The 26,377-nt window shown below is 34.3% G+C and overlaps 1 protein-coding gene across 1 annotated transcript in view; it reads left to right on the top strand.

Annotated features, from left to right (window-relative positions):
* gatb (glutamyl-tRNA(Gln) amidotransferase, subunit B) overlaps positions 1-21,612 on the top strand; it is a 34,216-nt gene extending 12,604 nt beyond the window's left edge. The window contains exons 6-13 of the mRNA XM_056459599.1: positions 1,898-2,011; positions 5,653-5,737; positions 14,535-14,579; positions 15,527-15,719; positions 18,277-18,410; positions 18,880-18,958; positions 19,066-19,200; positions 21,050-21,612. Coding sequence (XP_056315574.1) covers positions 1,898-2,011; positions 5,653-5,737; positions 14,535-14,579; positions 15,527-15,719; positions 18,277-18,410; positions 18,880-18,958; positions 19,066-19,200; positions 21,050-21,175 — 911 coding nt within the window. The 3' untranslated portion in view covers positions 21,176-21,612. The remainder of the gene's footprint in view (positions 1-1,897; positions 2,012-5,652; positions 5,738-14,534; positions 14,580-15,526; positions 15,720-18,276; positions 18,411-18,879; positions 18,959-19,065; positions 19,201-21,049) is intronic.
* The last annotated feature ends 4,765 nt before the right edge of the window (positions 21,613-26,377 follow it).

Consider the following 26,377-nt stretch of genomic DNA (forward strand, 5'->3'; position numbering starts at 1 on the left):
CCAACATGGTCTTCATCAGGTAAAGCATTACAAATGGAAGTACTCAAGTAATAGTGAAACAACTCTACACAGCACCTGCAGTCAATCATCACAATCAGCCAACAAACAGGAGCATTTACATACAATAATATACATATGACAATATGACATGCATACATACTATTACAAAAAAGATTTAAAATACAAATCCAAATTTTTACTTTTAACTTGCTCGGAGATAGAGTATTCAATACATAAATATAGCGCATCACACCTGCACAAAATCACATCAATCAACCACAAGGCCAGTGGACCTAGGGGAAAAACGATTGTGTACACATTTTTAGTATATAAGAGTATAGAATGTAAATACACTTAAAAAAAGGATTTTAAATCAAAATCCAAATTTAATCCTCTCAGGGATAAAGTGTTTAGTGTGTAAATGTAAAACGCTTCCCTCTGTAATAAAAGTCTGTCAATGTCCCCACCCCTTCTCGGCACCTTCACTTGTTTATTCACATTTATTTCTTTTGCAATAACTCATCAGAATTTAAATGATCTTTTTATTCCTAAAGATGTTAGGTGTCCAAGTGCTTATTTTAATAGATTTAACTGTTTATTAAAACTGTTTAAATGCACCAAATAAATTGTCTATATCCACTGATAAACTGCTAAAAATATTCATTTTCAATAGGGTGTACTCATTTACTGTATGCTGATCGCTGTATATATACTGTGCAGTAGATATGATTGTCCATGTGTATATGTACTTTTTTCATTTGTTGTATCACTTCTATTGTTGTGGTTAGGCTATTTTTCAGCTCCATTTTATTGTTCTGACACTCAAAAATTTCTTGCTGCACAAAAAGCTTAAATTGCAGTCACTTAAGTCAAATAGAATTACCTGTACCTATTAACTAACACATCAGGATAATATACTTTTTTGAGAGAATTGGCTTCATAATGACCACTTCAAAAATTGGGTATTAAAAAATTAATGACAAGAAAAGCTAAATAAAATGTTTGTAAAACTTCTATGGAGTTATCAACCATGAGAAAGGGAGCATTTTGCTGCCACACTAACAACAAGTACTTTTTATTAAATTGTTTCAGTTATCTTTTAGTTATTCAAACCTGGGGTAGATTAACTGTTGTTCTTATAGTGAAATTATTTTCGAGCTTAAAATCATTTAAAACTTTTAACCTATTATTCATTAATAAATTTTCCTTCGGCTTAGTTCCTTTATTCATCAGGGGTCGCCACAGCGGAAATCAACCGACAACTTATCCAGCATATGTTTTACACAGTGGATGCCCTTCCAGCTGCAACCCATTACTGGGAAATTATCACATTATTTTGTATATATTACTAGTATGAATACATAACAGCAGCCTGTTTTTATGCTCATTAGATGTCATAGAAAATAAGCTTTTCAGTCAGTGAAGGTCAGGGAATTTGATATTTGGACTAAAGTGGGAATGTTCGAATAGTTTAATCTTAATATCCTGGTCTCATATACACATTTTAGGTGAGGACATTAAGAAGCATGGAAGAAATAAAGTGTTTGTGCAAGAGACATAGATTCAACTGAGAAAATAACTGACCTGTTCTTCGACCCTTCTTAAAGCCTCACCACTCAATCAACCTATTGTCTTCCTGTGATGAAAAATGGAATGGCTCTTGTTTAATCAAAGCAAAGCCCCCCTGAAGCAAAATGCAGCAAATTGTTTATCTGTTTCAGACTATTCAGTGGTTCACAGGGCACTCCAGAATACAGCATTTCATGCAAATATATCATTCAAATTCAAATATATGCACTGTTTGTTAAGCAGGGGTTTGAAGAGCTGTGGATGGTTGAACTGTAATGACTGTATGGTGTGATTCTCAAATTAGATCCTTCTTTCTCTCTCCTCACAGAGGGGCAGCTTAGGGTTGATGCCAATGTGTCCGTTCATCATCCTGGAGAACCTCTGGGAGTGAGAACTGAGGTCAAAAACATCAACAGTGTGAGGCATCTGGCCAAAGCCATAGGTAAGGATTTCTAACCGACACCAAGAAAGAATGTGATGAATTTCAAGATCTCCCAGCTGGATTCAAGAAGGGTTTTTTTTTACTTAACTAAAAGTGCACAGTAAAATCTCTTTGCCATTTCTCAGTACAGCTTGACATGTCAAGAGAATGAAATAGACTTTTAGCCAGTGGGTTTTAAAAATCTTTTAATCATGCCACATTTATATTCACACACACATGCAATTTAGTAATAGCTGGAAGTCACACTTTTCCGGTATGGTTGTCACATTTAGCTCTGCGTCAGTTGAAGGAAATGAGTGTCTGTGTGTAATTATTGCAAAGCGGAAAGTCATACTGCAAACTCCAGATAAGAAACTCGAACAATAAGCATTTTCACCTCACTCCATCTCTGTCTCATGTTAAATGCACTGTCAAGATGTGCCCCGTTGAATAAAGGCTGCAGAAGCCAAATCGCTGCTACTTCAACACACACAGATACACACATTTTATTCATTTAAATCACAAAGTTGTCTTTTTGAACCTAGGAGTTTCACTTAAAAGAAAACCTGACTGATTTTTTTCAAGCAAATAATAGCTGTTAAAGACGAGATCAAGGACGAGAAGATTAAATAGTGCTGTCAATAGCAGAAAGAATAAACAGAAAAATCTTTAACCGCTAAAAGTGAGATGATTTTTTTAAACCTATTTTACAATGTCCCCTGAGGAAAGAACACTATATGAAATGAACACTTTCATTTATATTTATATTTACATTTATGTCATATGTAATCTTTTCTGCAATAAGATTGTTTAATAACACAATTGGTGCAAATGCAATTAGCATAAATCATTCAAAACATATTTTGAAATGTTCCCAATTAAGGGCATTTGAGTTTTTGTAATGTGCATTCGTCCACATGCACTGTAAAAACTGCAGGGTTACACACAATTCATTCATGTTGTCCCAACACAAATCGATTGAGCTAACCTAACACTTTTAACAAATTTATGTGGATTGAACATAAAAAATTAAGGTGTCCCAATGAAATCTCAAGAATTGTGTTGTTTCAGCTCATTTTAAATAAGTAGTTTGAACAAGTAAAAACATTTTTGAGTGTGACACTACGCTGTAAAAAACAACAGTAATTTTTATGTAGTTTACCGTAGTTAATTTTTTCCTATTTATTTATGCTTTTGAATTGCATTTTGGACCATGATCTTTCTTTCATCAACTTTTAACCTTGAAAAGTTCTAAAAAGTGACTTTTTAATTAACATTTTTAATTGTTTAAAGTTTTATTGTCTGGTTTGTTGTTGTATTTTACTGTAGAAAAATATGTAATATATAAATAGCCGACAGCTAGCTCTCTGCAACTCTCAGATGGTCACCCACTGAAGCTAAGCAGGGCTGCGCCTGGTCAGTACCTAGATGGGAGACTATATGGGAAAGCTAGGTTGCTACTGGAAGTGGTGTTAGTGAGACCAGCAGGGGGCACTCAACCTGTGCGCTGTGTGGTTCCTAACGGCCCAGTATATTGAAGGGGACTCTATACAGCTCAGTGGGTGGCATCCTTTAGATGAGACGTTAAACCGAGGTCCTGACTCTCTGTGGTGGTGAAAAAAAAGGAGGGGTTTAATCCTGGCCAAATTTGCCCACTGGCCTCCTAACCATCCCCATATCAAAATTGGCTTTATCACTCTGTCTTCTCTCCGTCAATCAGCTGGTTGGTGGTCTGGCGCAGGAAGATGATGCACACTGGTGGTGGATGAGGAGATACCCCCAAAACTGTGTAAAGCGTTTTTAGTGTCCAGAAAAGTGCTATATAAATGTAAGGAATTATTATTATTATTATTATTATTATTATTATTATTATTATTATAAATATTTAAAAAATGTGTAATAAACTGGAAGTACATTTCCTGATATTTTACTTATTTCTCTATATGTTATTTCTTCTACATTATTTTATTTCAAACTACTAAAATGTCAACAAAAGTCGCTTTGTTAAACTGTAGAGTTGAATTTTTAACATCAAAAGTTGACAGAGCAGAGATCAAGGTTCCATAATGCATTTCACATCCGTAAATAAATGGAAAACATTAGGGAATCACAAAAACACAGAAACTGTTACTGGAAAGAACATTTATTATTTATTTATTTATTTTTTACTGTGTGGTTTGAGGCAGCACAGTGGTGCAGTGGGTAGCGCTCTCGCCTCACAGCAAGAAAGTCGCTGTTTCGAGCCTCAGCTTGGTCAGTTGGCATTTCTGTGAGAAGTTTGCATGTTCTCCCCGTGTTTGTGTGGGTTTCCTCCAGGTGCTCCGGTTTCCCCTACAAGTCCAAAGACTTGCACTATATATGAATTGGGTAAGCTAAATTGTCCATAATGTATGTGTGTGAATGACTGTGTGTGGATGTTTCCCAGTGATGGGTTGCGGCTGGAAGGGCATCTGCTGCATAAAACATCCAACAAGTAAAACAAAACAAACGAAAATCTTTAATGCATTGATACATTATTTAAATTGTTCTCTGATATCTACAAAGATAGTATGTGGCTTACGTAAAAGCAAAAAAGAAGTGCTTTTACAATCCCATTTAGAACCCCAGGAATTGTGAAAGCTGTGTTTTTAACTTATTTGGAAGGGTCATTAATAATAATGAGCTATTCTCTAATGCTCTCACCAGAGCTGTCTTTATGGCTCTGACTCCTGCGACTCGTCTCTAATATGTGATGTACTCTAAAATACATATATGCAAAAGTATCATACTTCAGTTGTGAATGGATGGAATGGATGCAAACAAATGGAATGGATGCCTGATCAAATGACATTAATTTCAGCTGAGGTGTAGAAGAGGTTCAAGTTAGGAGCGAGTGAGCTATCTGATTCTAACTGCTCCTGAGTTGTCTGTTGTTGATGAAGTATAAGTAAAATATATGCAGAAGTAACAAAAAAAACTGTCTTTCCAAACTTGTCATTTTGACAAGCTGTAAACAGATATAACAGATGCTGTTGCATTGAATCACCCGACAGCTAAATACTTGTCTCATTTTCAAAATAAGAGTCCCACAAGCAGAGAACATAGAATCCCTGTGTTAAAAGTAGAACCTAAGGGAAAAAAAATAATTTCATATATTTCATTGTTGTAATCTCTCTTGGAAATTTTGTGGCTAATCAAATGCTGAATATTATTGATCCTGTGAGTACTGTCAGTCTGTGTCGTTTTTCCACTGAGATTATGCTCTCACATTACTTGCACGAGAATGGGGAAACAATGGTGTTTGAGGCTCATGGTATGTCTTTCCATGTACTGGACTCTTATCATTCAACTATGCTTACATATAACCATTTCTGTGGCACCTTTAAATAATTTTTTTTGTTGCAGACAAACCAGTGTAGCTTTTACAGCAATGCAACTTATCTGCATTTTCTTTTCTCAGTAATTCATTTGGTAATCTTGTTTGTTAATATTCATTGATGAAATACTAAAGCAATATGAATGGTATTCTGTACATTACTAGTATAGTTTCCCTCAAAAGCTCATTTAAACAGTCATGGAGTAAAATGCTGATCCACAGCCATTTCAAAAACACTTTAGGGTTTTTGTTGGCAGAAGGTTGTGGTTAGAGTTTGATTGGTCCTCTCTTGGTACATGTTCCACAGACTATGAGATCCAGAGACAGATGGAGGTTCTACAGAGCGGTGGGACGGTTCTTAATGAGACCCGGGCATTTGACAGCAAATCTGGGTAAGGAGGCCCAGAACAGACAGATTTCTACAAGCACTGCATTCTCATGTGATACCAACTGGAACAGAGCAATGCAATTAGACGATCTGCAGCTTACAGGATTTGAGTCTCTGATTTTATATTGGTTTCTTATTACATTTTAAACCCACAGCCACTTAAAAATATTCATGTCAGGTTAAATGTTTAACGTCTCATGGCTGATCACATACTGAGCTTCAGGTTTAGTCAGTGTCTCTGCACAGATTTTTAATGGAAAAGCTGTCATTTTATGCTTACACTGGTAAAACCACCCATTTAAAATTGCATTACAATTATTTTTTGATAACAAAAAAAAAACATTCATAATTTACTTCTTTTTACATTTTTTACATTTAAATTACTTTCATATTGTAATGTAATTGGGACATGGTGGCAATGAGGTACATACAGAGAATCCAGAGTAGTCAAACAAAAGGCGAGTGGTCAGAAGGCAGGCAGCAGACAGGAATAAACACTAAAACAAAGCAAGGATCAAACACGACAAGACAAAGGAAACACGCAAAGTTCTCAAACAGATAAACAAGACTCAGCCCTGATGTGTGTGTGCATGCACTGTGTAAATAGACCTTGTAATCAGTTCATGAGCAGCTCAAAGCCATGAGTGTGTGTAATCTACTCAATGTTTTCCCTACCATTATAAAAGGGGGGGCGCCCCGCCCTCCCAACGGCTGTACCCGCCCCCGTTGAAGTCACGTTAATTGTATTTTATATATATAGCGCCAGATCACAACTTTTTTAATAAAAAAGCTATATAGCCGTATGTAATATCTTATTTATGGAACAGCATGTCATTTCTGTTCTGCGCGCGCATCACAGCAGCTAAAATATATACAGATGCAGACATCCCAAGTCTCCCGGAAGTTCCTGGTGTCTCCCGCAAATGCATAGAGACTCCCAGATACCCGCAAACAAATGATAACCTCACGGAAATCGCGCGTCTCCCGCCCGGTCCTCAAATACGTCCCGCATCCTTCCCCGCTCTTCAAATACGTCGTGCCCATCCCATGCTGTGATGCGAGTGGAGCTATCTAGCGTCCAGTTATGACCTCTCCCGGAAGCTCTGAGTGTCTTCCTTAAATTTATACCGGGATACTTGATCCCCAAAAATTTATAAAAAAAACCCGGAAATCATGGCGACGAGAGTGAATGAGAAAGAGAACAGATCGCGAGAGGAGCAATGATGGTCTAAGCATTACATGTGTTAGGTTAAATGAATAGAGCAGTAAAGATATCGTGAGTGCAAATTCCCTCTCTCTCTCTCCCCCTCTCTCTCATTAAGTGATGCTGTCAATAGTTGTCAAGTTGGAGGCTGCATGTATTTAGGCCTTTTTACATAACAACTGAAGGTTCTGTGTTTTGACATTATTGCAAGTCCACTAAAAGCTGGCTGGAATTATTAGATAACTTTTTAACATAATTAATATAACTTCTTGTAATACACACATTGCTATAAGAAGTAGTTCATGGGCCTATTTCATTTTAGTAAAGAAGTATTAGATTTATAGATGTGCATTTTAACAAATTTTCATCTTTCATCATTTGCAGTGTTTCCAAATTGCATTGTTTGTAATTTTCTGTGGCGGTTCATTCTGCTTTAGTGACCCCTGATAAATAAGCTCAGAAATGAATGGATGAATAATTTTCTGTAAAGCTGCTTCTGGCCATGACATGTTCACATCTAAATTTTTATAAGAAAAAAAAACTGTAAACCTAGGGGAAACACTGCTACTGAATGAGGAACAGGTGCGTGTGATCGGTGCATGACTGGAACTTGTAGTTCATATACCGGCGGATTTGTAGTCCTTTATCTGCCAGGATTAGATCACTGGTGATTGTGACGCATATCATGAACAGTCAGCAGTTAGTGATAATAAAGGTACATTTACATTTAGTAATTTAGCAGATGCTTTTGTCCAAAGCGACTCACTTAAGGAGGTATTCAGCAATTTAACAGAAAGAGGCAATACACACAAGTTCTATTTACATTTACATTTAGTCATTTAGCAGACGCTTTTATCCAAAGCGACTTACAAATGAGGACAAGGAAGCAATTTACACAACTATAAGAGCAGCAGTGAACAAGCGCTATAGACAAGTTTCAGGTGTGTAAAAGTCTAAGAAGCAAAACATTAGTAGAAAATTTTTTTTTTTTTTTTTTTGAGAGAGAGAGAGAGAGAGAGAGAGAGAGAAAGAGGGCACAGTTAGTGGTATAGCCAGAGAGGCAATTGCAGATTAGGAGGGAAAGTGGAGACTAAACAGTTGCGTTTTTAGTCGTTTCTTGAAGACAGCAAGTGACTCGGCTGTTCTGATGTAGTTAGGGAGTTCATTCCACCAACTGGGCAGATTGAATGTGAGAGTTCGGGAAAGTGATTTCTTCCCTCTTTGGGATGGAACAACAAGGCGACGTTCATTCACAGAACGCAAGTTTCTGGAGGGCACATATATCTGCAGAAGTGAGAGCAGATACGAAGGAGCACAGCTAGAGGTCACTTTGTAAGCAAACATCAGAGCTTTGAATTTGATGCGGGCAGCAACTGGCAGCCAGTGCAAACGGGTGAGTAGCGGAGTGACATGTGCTCTTTTGGGTTCATCAAAGACCACTCGTGCTGCTGCATTCTGAAGCAGCTGAAGAGGTTTGATAGAACTAGCTGGTAGCCCGGCTAGCAGAGAGTTGCAATAGTCCAGTTTGGAGAGGACAAGAGCTTGAACAATGAGTTGAGCTGTATGTTCAGATAGGAAGGGTCGGACCTTTTTGATGTTGTAGAGTGCGAATCTGCAAGATCGAGCAGTTCTAGAAATGTGGTCAGAGAAGTTCAGTTGGTCATCAATCATAACTCCAAGGCTTTTTACCATTTTGGATGCAGTGATGGTTGCTCCATCCATCTGGATTGAAAAGTTATGGTGAAGAGTCGGGTTGGCAGAAACTTCAAGCATTTCCGTTTTCATGAGGTTAAGCTGGAGATGATGATCTTTCATCCAGAGTGAAATGTCTGACAGGCAGGCTGAAATGCGAGCTGGAACCGAGGGATCATCAGGGTGGAAAGAGAGGTATAGCTGGGTGTCATCAGCATAGCAGTGGTAGGAAAATCCATGTTTCTGGATGACTGTTCCTAAAGATGCCGTGTAGATAGAGAAGAGAAGTGGCCCAAGCACAGAGCCCTGAGGTACCCCAGTGTATAGATGCTGTAGGTTGGACACCTCTCCCCTCCACGACACCCTGAATGACCTGTCCGAGAGGTAGGAACTGAACCATTGAATAACAGTGCCTGTGACGCCCAGTGACTCAAGTGTAGATAGCAGGATCTGGTGGTTTACAGTGTCAAAAGCAGCTGATAAATCCAGCAAGATGAGGACAGATGATTTAGAGTCTGCTTTAAGGTATTTAAAGCATTTAAAGTAACTTTATTTAAAGTAACTTGTTTGTGCTCAGAGAATTTAGTGCTAGAGTGGGAGTTTTTCTTTTTATAGAGAGAGAGGGAAAGTGCTTCAATAGGTGGTTTTGGTATTTTTCAACTTGGTTCAGGTGTTCTGCCGGAAGTGGTGTTAGAGAGACAAGCAGGGGGCACTCAACCTGCGCTCTGTGTGGGTCCTAACACCCCAGTATTTTAATGAGGACTTTATACTACTCAATGAGCTCCGTCTTTCATATGAGACGTTAATCGGAGGTCCTGACTCTCTGAGGTCATTAAAAATCAAAGGATGTCCTTCGAAAAATAGTAGGTGTTTAACCCCGGCATCCTGGCCAAATTTGCCCACTGGCCACGAGGTTCATCATGGCCTCCTAACAATCCCCATATCATAACTGGCTTCATCACTCTGTCTACTCTCCACCAATCAGCTGGTGTGTGCTGTGAGGTCTGGCACAATATGGCTGCTGTCGTGTCATCCAGGTGGATGCTGCACACTGGTGGTGAATGAGGAGATTCCCCCTAATGTGTAAAGCGCTTTGAGTGTCCAGAAAAGCACTATATGAATGTATTATTGTTATTATTTTTGTTGTTGTTATTATTGTTATTTTTAGGTGAACATCATTAAAAATAGTTTTAATACAGTAAGTGTACTGTTTGGGGCCTGTAAGATTTGTTTAAGGATCTAAATGCAGGATATTCTTTAATTAAATAAGATATAAATAGTATTGCATGATAAACTAGTAACTGGAGAAATAAGACATGATAGTATTACAAATCCATGCAAACACACTGCCAGACAGGACACTTAAAGTATTAAAATATACATGTGAATGAGAAACCTAACAAGAAACAGATGTACATCTCTGACGTAATCTCTGCATTACTTTGAATCAAGATATATAATTAAGTATGCTGATGATTCTGTCATGGTCAGTCTTTTGTTTGATCATGAGGAGGGTCATGGCCTAGTGTTGGACAACTTTGTTGCTTGGTGCAAACAGGGCCAGCACGTCCATAGAAGCAACCTAGGTGACCACCTAAGACAGCCTAATAATGAGGGCACCCCCCCCCCCCCCCCCCCCCCCCCACACACACACACACAGGGCAGCAACTTTCGCTTTTGACAAACTCAAATTTTTATTTTTTTACATTTTTTTAAATATTTCCCAAATTATGTTTAACAGAGCTAGGAAATTTTCAAATTATGTCTGATATTATTTTTTTCTTTTGGAGAAAGTTTTATTTGTTTTATTTCAGCTGGAATAAAAGTAGTTTTTATTTTTTTAAAAACTATTTTAAGGTCAAAATTATAAGCCCCCCTAAGCAATATATTTTTTCGATAGTCTACAGAACAAACCATCGTTATACAATAACTTGCTTAATTACCCTAACCTGCCTAGTTAACATTATTAACCTAGTTAAGCCTTTAAATGTCACTTTAAGCTGTGTAGAAGTTTCTTGAAAAATATATAGTCAAATATTATTTACTGTCATCATGGCAAAGATAAAATAAATCAGTTATTAGAAATGAGTTAATAAAGCTATTATGTTTAGAAATGTGTTGAATAAAATCTTCTCTCCGTTAAACAGAAATTGGGGAAACATTGGGGTATTTTTAGTAAGTGTACTTCTTTTTTGTTTTTATTCTTGCCATAATAAAAAAATATAATTGTAGAGCAACCCAAGTTCTGTTGCCATTAATATTTAACTTTAATAGGTAGAACTGTCTGAGATATGAATAAAAGCAAGTGATGTATCATTTAGATTTAAAAAAAAATTGATTTAAAAAATCTTGAATGGTTATAAAAATCTTTATAATAAACTATAAAAATAATTAAAAACATTTATCTTGAATGATATTAATGATCTACTTCTCTGTTTATCTGTCTGATTTTACTGTCTGTTTCTTTTGACCGCCCCCTGTCATTTAAAAGAATATCTCAATGGCGAACGCGTCAAGTATAAAAGCCTTGTCCGTTTCGTGAGGTGTGCGCTGTGGCGCCAGGTGAAAGTCTAAATCAGCCTTAAGATGCTTGTTTGTTTTTTCTGTAGTTCATGGGTGCATCCAACCTGTCTTTAGTACTGTTCAATTTGAATACATTTATTTTAACACTAATTTTGTGATTTTTGTATGCGTGTTTTTGATATTGTGATATAGGTCTTAAATTTAATACTTAATGGTCTTAAAAAGGTCTTAAAAAGTCTTAAATTTGACATTATGATATCTGCAGAAACCCTATTAATGTGGATAGGCCTCTTCTTAGGACATTGTATTCTTCTTTTATTGAGTCTCTTTTAACTTTTGTAGTAATATGCTGGTATGGTCATTTGAGGGTGACAAGTAAAAACAGACTTTTTAAAATTGTTCATCAATCTCAAAAGATTTTGGGCACAAATCTTAATAATATTGGACAATTGTATGAGGTGAGAGTCATAAAGAAAGTTATGTCCATTTTAGAAAATGAGAACCACCCACTTTATTTAAAGTTTTGCCTCTTGCCATCAGGCAGAAGGTATACTTATTCTAGACGGTAATAGCCCATAGAACATAAACATGGCAAATACGTTTATTTAGCAATGATTCATTAAATTGATCCTAAGTTAAAGTAATAATGTGTGCATAGCTACATACAATTCTATTTTAAATACATTATTCTTTTAAACTATTAAAACAAAGAAAAGAAATGTGTTTGTATACACACAGATGCAACAATATATTACATTTCTGTAATATTATCTGTAATTGTTACATATAAACAACAATATATTACATTTCTGAGGAATCATGTCACCCTGAGGCTGGAGTAATATTTGCTGCAAAATGCAACATAGCCATCACATGAATAAATTGCCTTCTAAAATATATGGGGGCAAAAGATAAACATGTCCTGCTGTTTTTTTGTGTGCAGCCAGTGAAAACAACATAGTAGACGGAGATGTATTGGCATTATTTTGTGATACACTATCTTTTTTATCTCATGTTCAATTCTCACCATGTCCTTTTGTTTGCGGTGCTGTATATTCCTGCAGCACTGGTGAATAGTGATTCAGGAATTCATTTATTCATGGGCACAGACTTTTCCCTTGCTCTTTTTCCTGTCCATCTGTGACAGAAGATGAATGTGGTCATTTGACCTCAGTAGTTGTGTCATGTGTCGACTTGTACACATGGCAGCACCAGACACACACTCATGTTCTCTACAGATGACAGAGCAGTTATTATTGCAAGCATCTGCCCATGAAATAAAAGTCCCTTCTCACAGCTGCGTCCCCCTGCTTTTGGATATGATATGCTAGCACAAACCAAAAATCTATCAGTGCTTAGCACACAAACTTCTGGAATACTTTAATCTAATTAGTTAATTGCAGCAGCTGTTGTCACACAGCAGTCGTGAAATCGTAACTGATTTTGGTCTCTTCTAACAAGATTTGCTATCTATTTGTTTGGTTTTTGGCAGCCATGTAACAAGCAGGTTAATGTACACTGCCTGACCAAAGTTTTGTCGTCGATCCCAGTTGTAAGAGCAACAAATAATAACTTGACTTCTAGTTGATCATTTGGAAAAGTGGCAGAAGGTAGATTTTTCCAATAATTCATCATTTGAACTGCATCCCAATCATCACAAATACTACAGAAGGCCTATTGGAACTCGCATGAACCCAAGATTCTCACAGAAATCAGTCAAGTTTGGCGAAGGAAAAATCCTGGTTTGGGGTTCCATTCAGTATGGGGCCATGCAAGAGATCTGCAGAGTGAATGGCAACATCAACAGCTTGAGGTATCATGACAAGTGTAATCTAAATAAGTGTAATCTAGAGCCTTTGCCTTTCATATAAGCCACTTTAGATACTAAATGATCAACTAGAAGTCAAGTTATTATTTTTTGTTCCTAAAACATGGATAAGCGACAAGACTTTTGTCAGGTAGTGTATGGTGAGCTGGTCAATATTGCTGAATAATCCCCTTCAGGTGTGATGCAAAAACAAGGGTGTATCTCTGACATATTATATGAGGGGGTAAAGCTGTCCTGGTTTTATTGCCAACACCTAACAAATAGTTTTAGATTAGCAAAAAAGTTAAAGTTTCCTTTATGTATTGCTGAACTGAAAACATCATGTTCAAATGCATTTTATATTTAGTTTTGTGTTTAGTTAAATGTATTTAGTTTGTAGAATTTGCAATTGACAAAAAAAAAAAACAGGTTAAGTGGGGTCCATAACTTTTCTAAATGATTGTATTAATGAGTTTACAGCTTGTTAAAAGCTTTCACACCATCACATAATTTGTGATTACAACTTTAAAATGTGTTTAAGGCAAGGCAAGTTTATTTATATAACACATTTCATGCACAATGGTAATTCAAAGTGCTTTACGTGAACGGGAATAAAAGAGACAAGTATAAGAAAATAACAAAGAATAAAAAGGATTAAAACAGATTAAAATATTTTAAAATGGGTTATAAAAGAATGAAAAAGAAAAAAAAGACACAATAGTGCGATCTGTCAGACGTAGCACAGTGCTCATTCAGTAAAGGCAGAGCTAAACAGATGTGTTTTAACTCTTGATTTGAATGTACCTAACGTTGGAGCACATCTAATTATTTCTGGAAGCTGATTCCAGCAGCAGGGGGCGTAGTAGCTAAATGCAGATTCACCCTGCTTTAACTGAACTCTTGGAATTTCTAATTTACTTAATCCTGAAGATCTAAGTGATCTGTGCATATCTGTAATGTATTGAGGTCCTAGGCTATTTAGTGATATATAGACAAGTAATAATACTTTAAAATCTATTCTGAATGTAACTGGAAGCCAGTGTAAAGACCTGAGGACAGGTGTGATGTGCTCTAATATTTTCTGGTTCTGGTCAGCATTCTGACAGCAGCGTTCTGGATGAGCTGCAACTGTCTGACAATTTGCATAATGCGTTATGTTGTATTGAATTTTTGTCAATTAATTAGTCAATTTGCACAAATTCTTTTTGTTGTTAACAATATTGCTATATACTTAAAGTGTGTCATATCCTATTTGTAGACATTGATTGCTGTGAGTAAAATGTCCAGGTTGTTATCTAGTAATTACAGTAATTACAAAGTAAAATGACCATAACACTTTTGGTCTTTCAGGTATTGATATTGGCTAATGTTTAAAATGGATGTATTTTAATATTATATTATATTATATTATATTATATTATATTATATTATATTATATTATATTATATTATATTATATTATATTATATTATATTATATTATATTATATTATATTAGATTAGATTATACAGCTTTTTAAACATTTATTTTAAACTGAAAGGTACTGTATTTACCGTCTTTCCTTTTCACTCACCAGTGTCACAATTCCGATGAGGGATAAGGAAGGCCTGCAGGACTACAGGTGAGCAAAACCCTACACTGAACCCCTCAGGTGAGTGAAATCCAGGTAGTAAAGGAAAAGAAAAAAAACACTGGATAGAGTGATGGAGCAGTTCAGAGTAAAAGTGTTGAAAGGAAAGCAGCAGAAATACAGGTGCTTTGGAAGGAGAGAATGTGATCAGGGGATAAAAGACCGAGTAAGTGGCAACATGAAGGAGAGAAGACACGCTGCTTGTGCTCTGATAATGAGGCTGCAGATCTATATAAAGGAGGAGGAAGAGTGAGAATGTAAAAAAAAAATCATGTAGTGCCATCTACAGACTATGAGCAAAATAAACATTTTGAATGATACAGACTTATTTGAAAAAAAAAAAAAAAAAAAAAAAATATATATATATATATATATATATATATATATATATAAAAAAAATAAATAAAAATAAATATATATATATATATATATATATATATATATATATATATATATATATATATATATATATATATATATATATATATATATATAAAAAATAAATAAAAATAAATATATATATATATATATATATATATATATATATATATATATATATATATATATATATATATATATATATATATATATATATAATATTATATAATATTATATTTTTCAAACAAATCTGTATTTATATATTCATTTTTAACACATTTTTAAGAGGGCTCAGCCACACAGACCTCTGATGAACCATCACAGCAGAGGACACTATCAGATTAACAGAGGCTGTGTATATGTGACTGGTTGGTTCAGGTTGAAGAAATCTATGAGGAGGCTCTGACAGAGAGACAGGAGGTCTGAAGATCAGGCCATGAGATGACACACTGTCTGAACACAGCAAACGCTGACTTATCTCTGCACCTGATAAGAAGAAAACACTCTCATGTTTCCCCACATGACTGCTTGTACATTCTGTCATCTCCATTTACTCTCAGGTTCATGCCAGAGCCCAACTTGCCACCACTGTTTGTGTATGAGAGTAAAGCTTCAGTACCCGCTGGTGCTGACTCCACCCAGCTCGTGCTGATTGACAGGCTGAGCTCCCGGTTGCCAGAGCTGCCATCTGTGACCAGGACAAGGCTTGTGGAGACTTACGGCATCCTGAGAGAGCACAGCTTCACACTTGTGGTGAGACTGTCCACATGCTTGTTTTATAAACAAAATTACTGTAAGGCACTCTGGTTCTTTTTATAATTGTTTTCAGTTGTATTTTTACTTTAGAGTTTGTGGTTTTGCAAAGTAGGATGCAGTCCTGGTTTAACATCATTCCTGTTTGAAATTGTAATCCCTAAACTATACCCCTAGACCTAACTCTAACTGTAAATTATTTCCAAAATCAACAATATAGTTAAATTGTGAACTGTATCCCATAAATATGATTAGCTGATTGGAATGTTTGAGGAACATGCCCTATTTATCGCCAGAACATGAGCCAAGGAAGCGAATGTTTTACTGTCTATGTGTGCCTTGGTTAGCTTGCCAAATATATTAACACTAGTATATTAAACTGTGTGTGCCTTGGCTACTTTGCCAACCAGCTTGACTTTAATAAACTAGTTTATGTGAACCTGGGCTACCCCACTGCCTGGCCCAGCATTAAGGCCCAATCCCAATTCTGCCCCTTAGCCCTTCCCCTTAATGTCCCAGTTCTCTTTAGCTTAAAGGTGTAGGGCTAAGGGGAAGGGCTAGATAGCCCTTAAAATTTAGATTTTTTTGGACCACACTCGAAACCAAGGGGTAAGAAAATTTTCCAGAATACACCATCTTCAAGAGCAGCATGGCTGAACACAGAAGTCAGGAGATGCACAAATCTGTGCTTTTTTTGTCATTATTACGAATTTTTACAACAAACAAGCTTATGTTTAAATACATTCATAACAGCTTTTGTGTTTTACAATCATGCTTAAAAAAAGCGCTAAAATGAAAACCTCTAAATTTCGCAATGTATAATCCCTAATAATAACTCCTGTATAGCAGTCCCGCAACATACTGTCACATCTGACTCTCGAAACCCTGTCAGAAAAGTCTAGTAGCTGGGAATGAGCTTTTTGCAGTGTCTGCTATAACGTTAATGCTGTCTTTGTGTGTTTACATAGATGAATATGGCCACAGTGTAAATGCACAGTACAGTTACGATCATATTGCCAGATTATATCATTATGATAACATGATATATGCCTTCAGTGATTTCCTGAAGATAAATACCCACAAATAACGCAACTGAAATAACTACAGCAGTCATGATCGTCTCATATGAAGCATGAGATCGTGATGACATATGATGACATGTGCAGGTGCTGTAGTGGTGTCCCATTTCTTTGGGGTAAATTTTGAAGGGGTACAAAAATAGAATTGGGATTGGGCCTAATTCTACACACATTATGTGTCTTTGTTAAGCAAGTATACTGTATATGAGAAACTTATGTCATAGACATACTCTTAGAAAATTCCAAAACGCTGTGTTAACATGAATTCTTGTTGGTGTCACCAAACTAAAATAAATAGATCAGAGAGAAAAAAGTAACGAAATAAACTATACGGACCTGTTCTGAATTTTCCTTCACTTTAAAAACACAGTGCTCTCCTTTGCACCACCTGAACACACAAACAAACCACAAACAAATCCACAGCCTTAAACAAGATCTTTCTCTTATTCCTGCAACAATTAAGGAATGGTTTTAAGTGTCCACGATATAAAGACAGGATTTGAGACCACGCCCGGGCCACTCACAGACATGCACGAGCAGCATGCATTTAAAATAAGATATCTAATATTATCATATTATGATATATTATGTTATTAGTAGGCCCATATGAAATCTTCACCCACAGAAATCTGCAGATTTTTATCCCAGCATTCATTCTATTTATTTACTTATGTAAATCTGTGTAAATATAAAATTGTTCAGTTTTTATGTTCATTTCATTAACATTATGAAATAATATTCAAAGGTTTTGATGATTTATGTACAATACAACTTCATTCATTCATTTTCTTTTCGGCTTAGTCCCTTTATTATTCTGGGGTTGGCCCAACGGAATGAACCGCCAACTTATCCAGCATATGTTTTACGCAGCGGATGCCTTTCCAGCTGCAACCCTTCATTGGGAAACATCTATAAACACTCATTGACACACATATGCTACGGCCAATTTAGCTTATTCAATTTACCTATAGCGCATGTCTTTGGACTGTGGTGGAAACCGGAGCACCCGGAGGAAACCCACGCCAACATGGGAAGAAAATGCAAACGCCACACAGAAATGGCAACTGACCCAGCCGAGGCTCAAACCAGAGACCTTCTTGCTGTGAGGAGACTATAATACATCTTGTAAAGTAATATTTTTGATGTCTTCGTTAAATGACCTGAAATTGATTAAATAAATGAAAGCTACCCATATTACCATTGCTTTACCAAACAAGTTCTATTGGATTTGCATTGTAAACCATAAATAAAAGTTTTGAAGTATTTTTTTATTTTAACTGTGAAGTTCTCAGCTCTTACTCTCAAAATTATTCGGCATAAACATCCGAACATTAAAAAAAAAGAAGATTTGAGCAGAATTAGCAAAAGAAAAGTTGTCAGAATCTGTCTGGCCCTGATTATTAGTCATTCATGCATTTAAATTTTTCATCATAGATATTAATACTAATTGAAAAGACCTCAAATGATAACTTTTTCAGAATGAGGACGGTCTTGTGGAGTACTTCGAGAGTGTTGTTCAGATGACTAAAACTGAACCGAGGAAGGTGATTGGCTGGGTGATGAACGAGCTGCTGGGGAATCTCAATCTCCAGAATCTGAAAGTCTCTCAGAGGTGAGCCAGTATTCAATAGCTGCAATACATCCCGAGCATTGGAAAAACAAATTAGAATAAATAATTCCAAGTAAAGGGGAGAGAGGAAGTGTGTGTGTATGTGTGTGTGTGTGCCAGAGGCTTATTTCCAGTCTGTTTGCTTTAGTCCTTCTCAGCAACATTGTTTCCAGTCAGTAAATAATAAATAATGGAGGTTGTGTAGACTCATCGCCTGGGGATGTATGTGTGTGAGTGTTTTTCTGGACTTGTCCAGCTCACTGATCAGAAACGGCCTCAATGATCACCTCTTGTTTTCTTGACTTCACTCAAATCTGAGTGCACCCAAAATTTGTGAACACACAGAGAGAAGCCTTGTTTAGCCAATTTAGTAATTAGTCCTTCTGGGTTTTAATGTTTCTAATTCTTGTTCTCCAGAATATTCCTTCTCATGTCTGAGATTGTAACCTATTCTTTCCTATCCCATTCTCAGTCCCGTCTCTCTGTGTGCTCTCGCTGAGATGATCAATCTTGTAGGATCTGGTCACATCTCGTCTTCAACTGCCAAGAAAGTAAGAGAAAAAAAAATAGAAATGTACAAAATACCTACTTGTCAGAGGTTGAAGGCAAGTTTTGGTGACTTTCTGGGCTGTTTTGTGTGTGTTTGTGGCGAGCGCAGGTTTTCCAGGAGATGTGGAAGACCCCTGAGAAGACAGTGGAACAGATAGTGAAGGAGCAGGATTTGTGGATGATAAATGACAAAGAAGAGCTGCAAGAGATCTGCCGGAGGATTGTAGACAGTCACTCTGAGGAGGTACTGTACATCCACACATTAATCTTTGTCTTTATCTCTAAGCAGCACAAATAAATTATTTTTATTATTATTACTATTATTATTATTATTATTACTATTACTATTATTATTATTATATACTTTCATTATAAAAAGTTTTGGGATTTTTAAATGTAAAATAAGCTTCTCCGGCTCACCAAGACTGCATTTATTTAATCAAAAATACAGAACAAATTGTAAAATAGTGAAATGTTATTGCACTATAAAAAACTGTTCAAAAGTAGTTTATCATTTCTTTAAATAGTTTATTCCAGTGATTTAAAGATGAATTTTCAGCTTCATTACTCCAGTCTTTAAAGTCACACAATCCTTTAGAAATCACTTTAATATAAATTATTATTATTGTTATTATTATTAGTAATAATATTATTAATGGTTATAGTAATAAAAGCCATAATGACTGGAGTAATAATTTCATTTATATATTTAATTTCATTTAAAATATTTAATAAATAAGTATTTAACCTTTTTTTACGTTCAATAAATGCCACTATGATGAACAAAATATTTTTATTTAAATCCTTAAATAAAATTAATACTTAAAAAAACTGATCCCAAACTTTTGACTGGTATTGTATATATGTATAAATTATAATAAGTCTTTATTTTTTATTTTAAATGTTTTATTATGCTTGAACAAATTGTTGCAGGTTCCGATTAGTATGACCTAAATTGAGTTACTACAGATATATTGCAAATACATGTTTTTTCAGTATTTTTAAAATGATTTATTAACTGTTTACCAATGCTAACTTTAACTTGTACATATATTTTGCTAATTACTTTTGTTGTAGGTTCAGATAATCACCACTAAATATTTACTTTATATTGAAACTAAAATAAACGTATTATACAACATAAACGTAAAATAAAATGAATTGATTATTATTCATTAAGTCTATTAAGATTTAGTTTAAGAACCGCTAAATGTGTCAAAATAGACAATTTAGGTTGAGTATCAGAAAATCCTAATTTGTCTTTATTCTAGTAATAAATAAAGACAAATAAATAAACAAAAATAGTCTGTACAAATATCATTTATTACTTATTGTAAATTTTTTTCTTTTTAAAATATTTTCCCACGTTTAACAGATTAAGGAAATTTTCACAGTATGTCTGATAATATTTTTTCTTCTGAAAAAAAGTCTTATTTGTTTTATTTTGCCTAAAATAAAAGCAGTTTTAAATTTTTTAAACACAGTTTTACCATCGTTATACAATAACTTGTCTAATTACCTTAACCTGCCTAGTTAACATTATTAACCTAGTTAAGCCTTTAAATGTCACTTTAAGCTGTATAGAAGTGTCTTGAAAAATATCTAGTAAAATATTATTTACTGTCATCATGGCAAAGATAAAATAAAAATAAATCAGTTATTAGAAATGAGTTATTAAAACTATTATGTTTAGAAAAGTGTTGAAAATCTTCTGTCCATTAAACAAAAATTGGGGAAAAAAATAAACAGTGGGGCTAATAATTCTGACTTCAACTGTACATATTTATTTTTTTGTTTTCTTATTTACATTTTATATTATTCTTTTCTTATAACTTCTTTATTTACCAATTAACAGCATGTAAACTGGTCAATTGTGCACTCGTTTTTGCAGAAGAAGTTTGTTGCAGATTCAGAAAATAAAAACTATTTATTAGTTTTATTTATTAGTTACTAAAATATTTTGAGCTAGTGCGACAAATATGTTATTATACAATATTTAACATTTACAATATGCACATACACATCAATCCATGTATCGGTCCATGCTGACTTTTATGTGCACAAATCTTTGCAAATGAATGTTGTTATTGCAGGTTCAGATTATCAGAGGAGGTAATAAGAAAGTTCTGAACAAACTGATGGGGGAAATTCAGAAGGAAACCAAAGGCAAAACCAATCCGGTCCAAGTCAAAGCCATTCTGGAGGAAATGATCTTTTGAAGTACTCACAGTACCTCTCTTTAATAAATGGGATAGTTCAGCCATAACTGAAAATTCATTCACTTACCCTTCACTTGTCACAAACCTGTTTAATTTTCTTTTTTCTATTGAACACAAAAGAAGTTATTTTGAAAAATGTTGCATGGTAACCATTGACTTCCATAGTATTATGTCATAGTCATAGTACTACTATAAGTCCAACATTCTTTAAAATGTCTTCTTTTTTGTTCATCTGAAAAAAAAAAACCTCATAAAGGTTTGGTAAAAAGTAAGCACATTTTAAATTATTTGGTGAACTATCCCTTTACACCTGTTTTCTGTACTAGAACCTTAATGCAGCAATCAAAAGTCTCTGTTAGATCATTTTAAAGATGTCTGTTGCAGAGCTATGCTGTCTGGGCAGATAGCATACTAATAAACAAATGTGTTTCATGCAACATGGCTGTGTTTTGCTTTATTTCTAAAGATTTCAGGACTTAATTCTTCACAGCTCGTTTCATTCCGGGCCGAGAGACATTTATCACTCAATGATCATCGATTTCTTAATAGTCGGCCCTCGTGAGGAAATTGCGGGTGTGCACAGAATCTTTTTGTGCTGTGTTCAGTTGTTTGCAGTTCTTTATGGATTTTCCATCAGAAATGGATTCTGTGGGATTATTCCTCACTTTTAGCAGGTCGGATCAAGGTTGCTTGAAACTTTAGAGTGTTTAATCACCATTAGCCGTATCAGCGCAGTTCAGGTCAGCTTGCATGAGAGCTCTGACAGGAGGATTAAAATAAATGTAATACATTACAAAGACTTTTCAGTCAGAACCAAAGTACTGAAGTGAAACTGCACAAAAAAAAAATATTTGGGTTTTAAATATTTGTCTGATGGTGCTTATGAAGGTCATGAAATATGAGTAACTGGCGCCCTCTGCTGGAGTCTGAGTTTTACAAACGCCATGAAAGATATCAGTGGTGTAATGCACTCTTTTAGCTAAAATACAATAAAAAAAACCAACGATATCACAATATGAGCACTAAAAAAAGGTTTTGTTATAGATGGGTGTGGAAAATATTACTTTGTTATATTGCAGCCATTTGACAGAATTGTTGGCATTTTTGCAGATTTATTAAAGAAATGGAAGAACTGAAATATCACACATTTTGTGTGTGTTTATGTGTGAAAAATATTAAATGTTCCTATTTTATTTTAATGTTTTATATCAATTTACTAAATCTCAAATAGTTTATTTAATAACATATTAAATTATAAGATAAATTATTATATTTTAATCATGTTTTGATCAAAAGTCTCTTTTTTGGTTTAACTCTTACTTTCATAATAGAAGTCAGTTCATTTCTTTTTGAGGCTTTAACCCCGAGTATTTAGTTATTGAGAAGGGTGTCCCTCAAGGATCTTCATTGGGCCCTCTGCTCTTTTGTTTATTTATAAACGATTTGCCTAAATTTAGTTCAATCTGCCAGATTCAGCTTTATGCAGATGGTACTATTATTTATTTCTCCCACTCTGATTTTTCATATATCTTCTTTACAGTTAGACTTTAATTTAATTCAAGAATGGTTTAATAAAAACAAACATATACTAAATAAAAAGAAGTCTTGTAGTATAGTGTTTTTTAAAAAATCTCAACGGTTTTACTCGGTAGACATAAATATTAGATTTGATGATGGGTCACAGTTGTCTAATGTTGATGAATTTAAATATCTAGGCCTTCGGCTCGATACTGAACTGTCCTTTAAACCCCATATTGATTTTATAATTAAAAAGTCATATCAGTGCTTAGGTTCTCTTTATCGTTCTATTAATTGTTTTTCATTTAAAGTAAGAAAAAATTTTCTCTCAATCTCTCAATTAATTTTCCCTATTATTGATTACCCTTTATATAATTCATCACAATACTTCTGATATTAATTAAAAACCTTTAAATACTGTCTTCAACTCTAGGTTTGTTTTAAGATATCCATATAGAACCCATCATTGCATATTATATGAAACTCTTGGTTTGCTTCAACCTGTTTCACAGACAATATCATTGGTATTTATTTCTTTAAAATGTGTTTATTTTAGTTTACTCTCTTATTTAAAGCAGTTTTTTGTTCCATTTACCTCCTCATATTCTCTTTGTCATATCCAACTCAATTTTTTTTTGTTCCCAGAATTTCAACTGAAAGTGGCCATAGGTCCTTTGAACACAAAGCTCCTTCCGACTGGATTAATCTTTAGATCAATTAAGTCATTTAGTTTTTTCAGGGCTAATTTATTTTCTTTTTTTGGAATGAACTTGCTGATGTTATTAATATTGGTTCCACTTTAAATGTTTATTAGTTATTTGTATATCAAATTGTTTGTACTTTTGATTATATGTTTTTGATTTAGGCTTTAGACTGTTTCAGGTCAAGTGTGCTGCTTGTTTAATTGCTTGTTTTGTTAGTTGTTTGTTATGATGTGAAGTACTCTGTTTGATTTATGTACTTCTTATAGGGACCCCCTCGAAATTGAGATTGGTTATCTCAAGGGGCTATCACATTCAATAAATCCAAATTCAAATATATTTAGAAATATATAAATATTTTTTCTTGTTTCCATTGATATAAAAAAGAAACAGCATAATTATATATATATATATATATATATATATATATATATATATATATATATATATATATATATATATATATATATAGAAAGGAACATATTTTGGTATATAAACTGATACTGAACTTTGACTGAATGAGTGCCTTTTGTAAATAATGGTAAAGTTATTGGTAAAATAATGGTAAAAAATAACAAGCAATAACATTAACCCTAAGTCAACTAAATGGAGGGAAGGGCATAAAAATGGAAAGCAGCTCAGAAGTCCCACACGTTGGTCAAATGTACTGAATAAAATGACTGTTATATAGGTTTGCAAAGTACTTTTTACTGTATATAAAACTCTTAAGCCAATGTTGAAAATTAAGGACGGTAGGAAGAGACACTGTTTAGAGTAAAGCCATCATGGGAATTAAATCCAGAAAAAAGACACTGTCACTCTACATTTAGCAAACAATCATCATCATGGGTTTTATTAGAGGGAAAGTTCAGCCAAAAGTGAACACTTCATCACCATTTCAGGTTCTACACTGTAAAAAAAAGCTGCGTTCCACATAAATCCTCCATGTTGTCCCACCACAAGTTGATTAAGTTAACCTAATAATTTTTTCTAAATTTAAGTGGATTGAACATAAAACATTTAAGTTGTCCCAAAAAAATGTTATAAATTGTGTTGTTTCAACTCAAGTAATTAATTTGAACAAGCAGCAAAAGTTTTTTTTTTTGTGTGTGTAAACTTTCTTACTTTTTTAAAGTTATTGGTAAAATAATGGTAAAATAAAAAAAATAAATAAAAAAAATAAAAAAATAAATAAATATATATATATATATATATATATATATATATATATATATATATATATATATATATATATATATATATATATATATATTCATTTGCTAAAAAATGACATTAAACGTCCTTTTCCTCTTCTACTGACAGTTCCATCTTTGGGTTGCTTGAAACAACGAGTTTTACATCCAAGACAGCGTCCTAATAAAGCAAGATTTAAGTGCCTATTCTGTGATCAACTATAGATACATAAAAAAAAAACACCAAGTCGTAGAAAAAATGATGTTTTCAGAGTTTTCAGACAGCACAGATCTTCACTCAGTCATATATGCCAGGTTCAAGTTCTTTATTCAAGATTTCATACCTCACTATGTTTGTGACACAGAAACCATCTCCATTTAACAAACAGAAAATGCTTAACGGCTTCCTGTCTAAATGTAAACTGATGAGCTGGTGAAATTTCTACAGATTGCGAACTTTTTTACAACCAAAACATACAGAACTGTACAAAGATGTATAATAAAAGCATTGCTCACAACCCTCAAACGCAATTGAATTTAATATTTCTAAATCTACAGTAGCCCTTGTTCCCCCCAATAAAACCAATTCATAAAACTGCATAATGAACATCTTTGGATTAACAAGGTACATCTGTGGCCTCGGGATGTTTGGTAATAACGTTTTGATTGACATAATCAGGCAGGGGCTTAAACAAAGTCATTCGTCTTCCAAAAAAAGACTTCGAATTAATTAAAGCCTCCTGAATACATTTAAGCAAATGAATCAAACGTATTCATTTCAATTATTGCTGGTCTTGTAGAACTATTGAAAACAACCAATGCTTACGTAACATCAGTTTGAACTAAAAAGGTATCAGGTGAACTCTTGATCTTTTGATATACAGAATAACATTACAACTGGAGACAGTAAATTACTGTGAAATTAAGGCAACATTTCTCTGATACTAAGGACACTTTCTCTTATGAATTTGGTGTGTTTTGATACACTGAAACTGCATATTCTTTATGCATAAGTAATCAATTCTAAAAAATATAAAGCTAAACCTTAAAATAGTTTTTGTGAAAACATTTATTTTAATACAATAACAAAGTTTGTGGTTAATAATTATTTTGAAGGTATCTTACGCTCCCCATTGCATTCATTTAATCAACAATACAGTAAAAAAAATATTAAAATACATTATTCTAACCATTGTGTGCTGTTCAAATTTACTACCCTTTCATTATGTTCGTGGCAGTTTTTGCCCTATTGACTTCCATTATAATGACATTTTATGATTGCAAAGTAATGACAGCATATAATCATGCAGTCTCGTGTGTGTGTGTGTGCGTGTGCGTGTGCGCAAATACACTTACTATGTTTAATATGCTCTGAAAGCTGAGCTGCTTATTTTTATCTTCTCAGACATATCAAGATAAGTGCACACACACAAAGTACACCATATAGAAGGCAGAAACTAAGCTTTTTTTGCACTGCAACTGATGATCAACAGTAAAAAGAACTAATTTGATCATTTCCCAACAGAGAAAACCAGCAACAATCAAGAATGCATCATTATATAATGTCATGACTTTGCAATCAAAAGTGTGATTATAATGAAAGTCAATAGGGCAAAAATTGTGACGAACATAACAAAAGGGTAGTCAATTTGCCCAGAGTGTTTTGTTAAATTTTTTTAAACATTTTTAAACCGTTTTCGCAATATATATAGGTCAAAATAAGATTTGTCACCAAAAATCATTCCAATTGCTGTAACACAAAGTTTTTGACCAAATTAAAACTCAGAATC

Source organism: Danio aesculapii, chromosome 1 (assembly GCF_903798145.1).
Source record: "Danio aesculapii chromosome 1, fDanAes4.1, whole genome shotgun sequence".
In the NCBI taxonomy this organism is placed as follows: domain Eukaryota; kingdom Metazoa; phylum Chordata; class Actinopteri; order Cypriniformes; family Danionidae; genus Danio; species Danio aesculapii.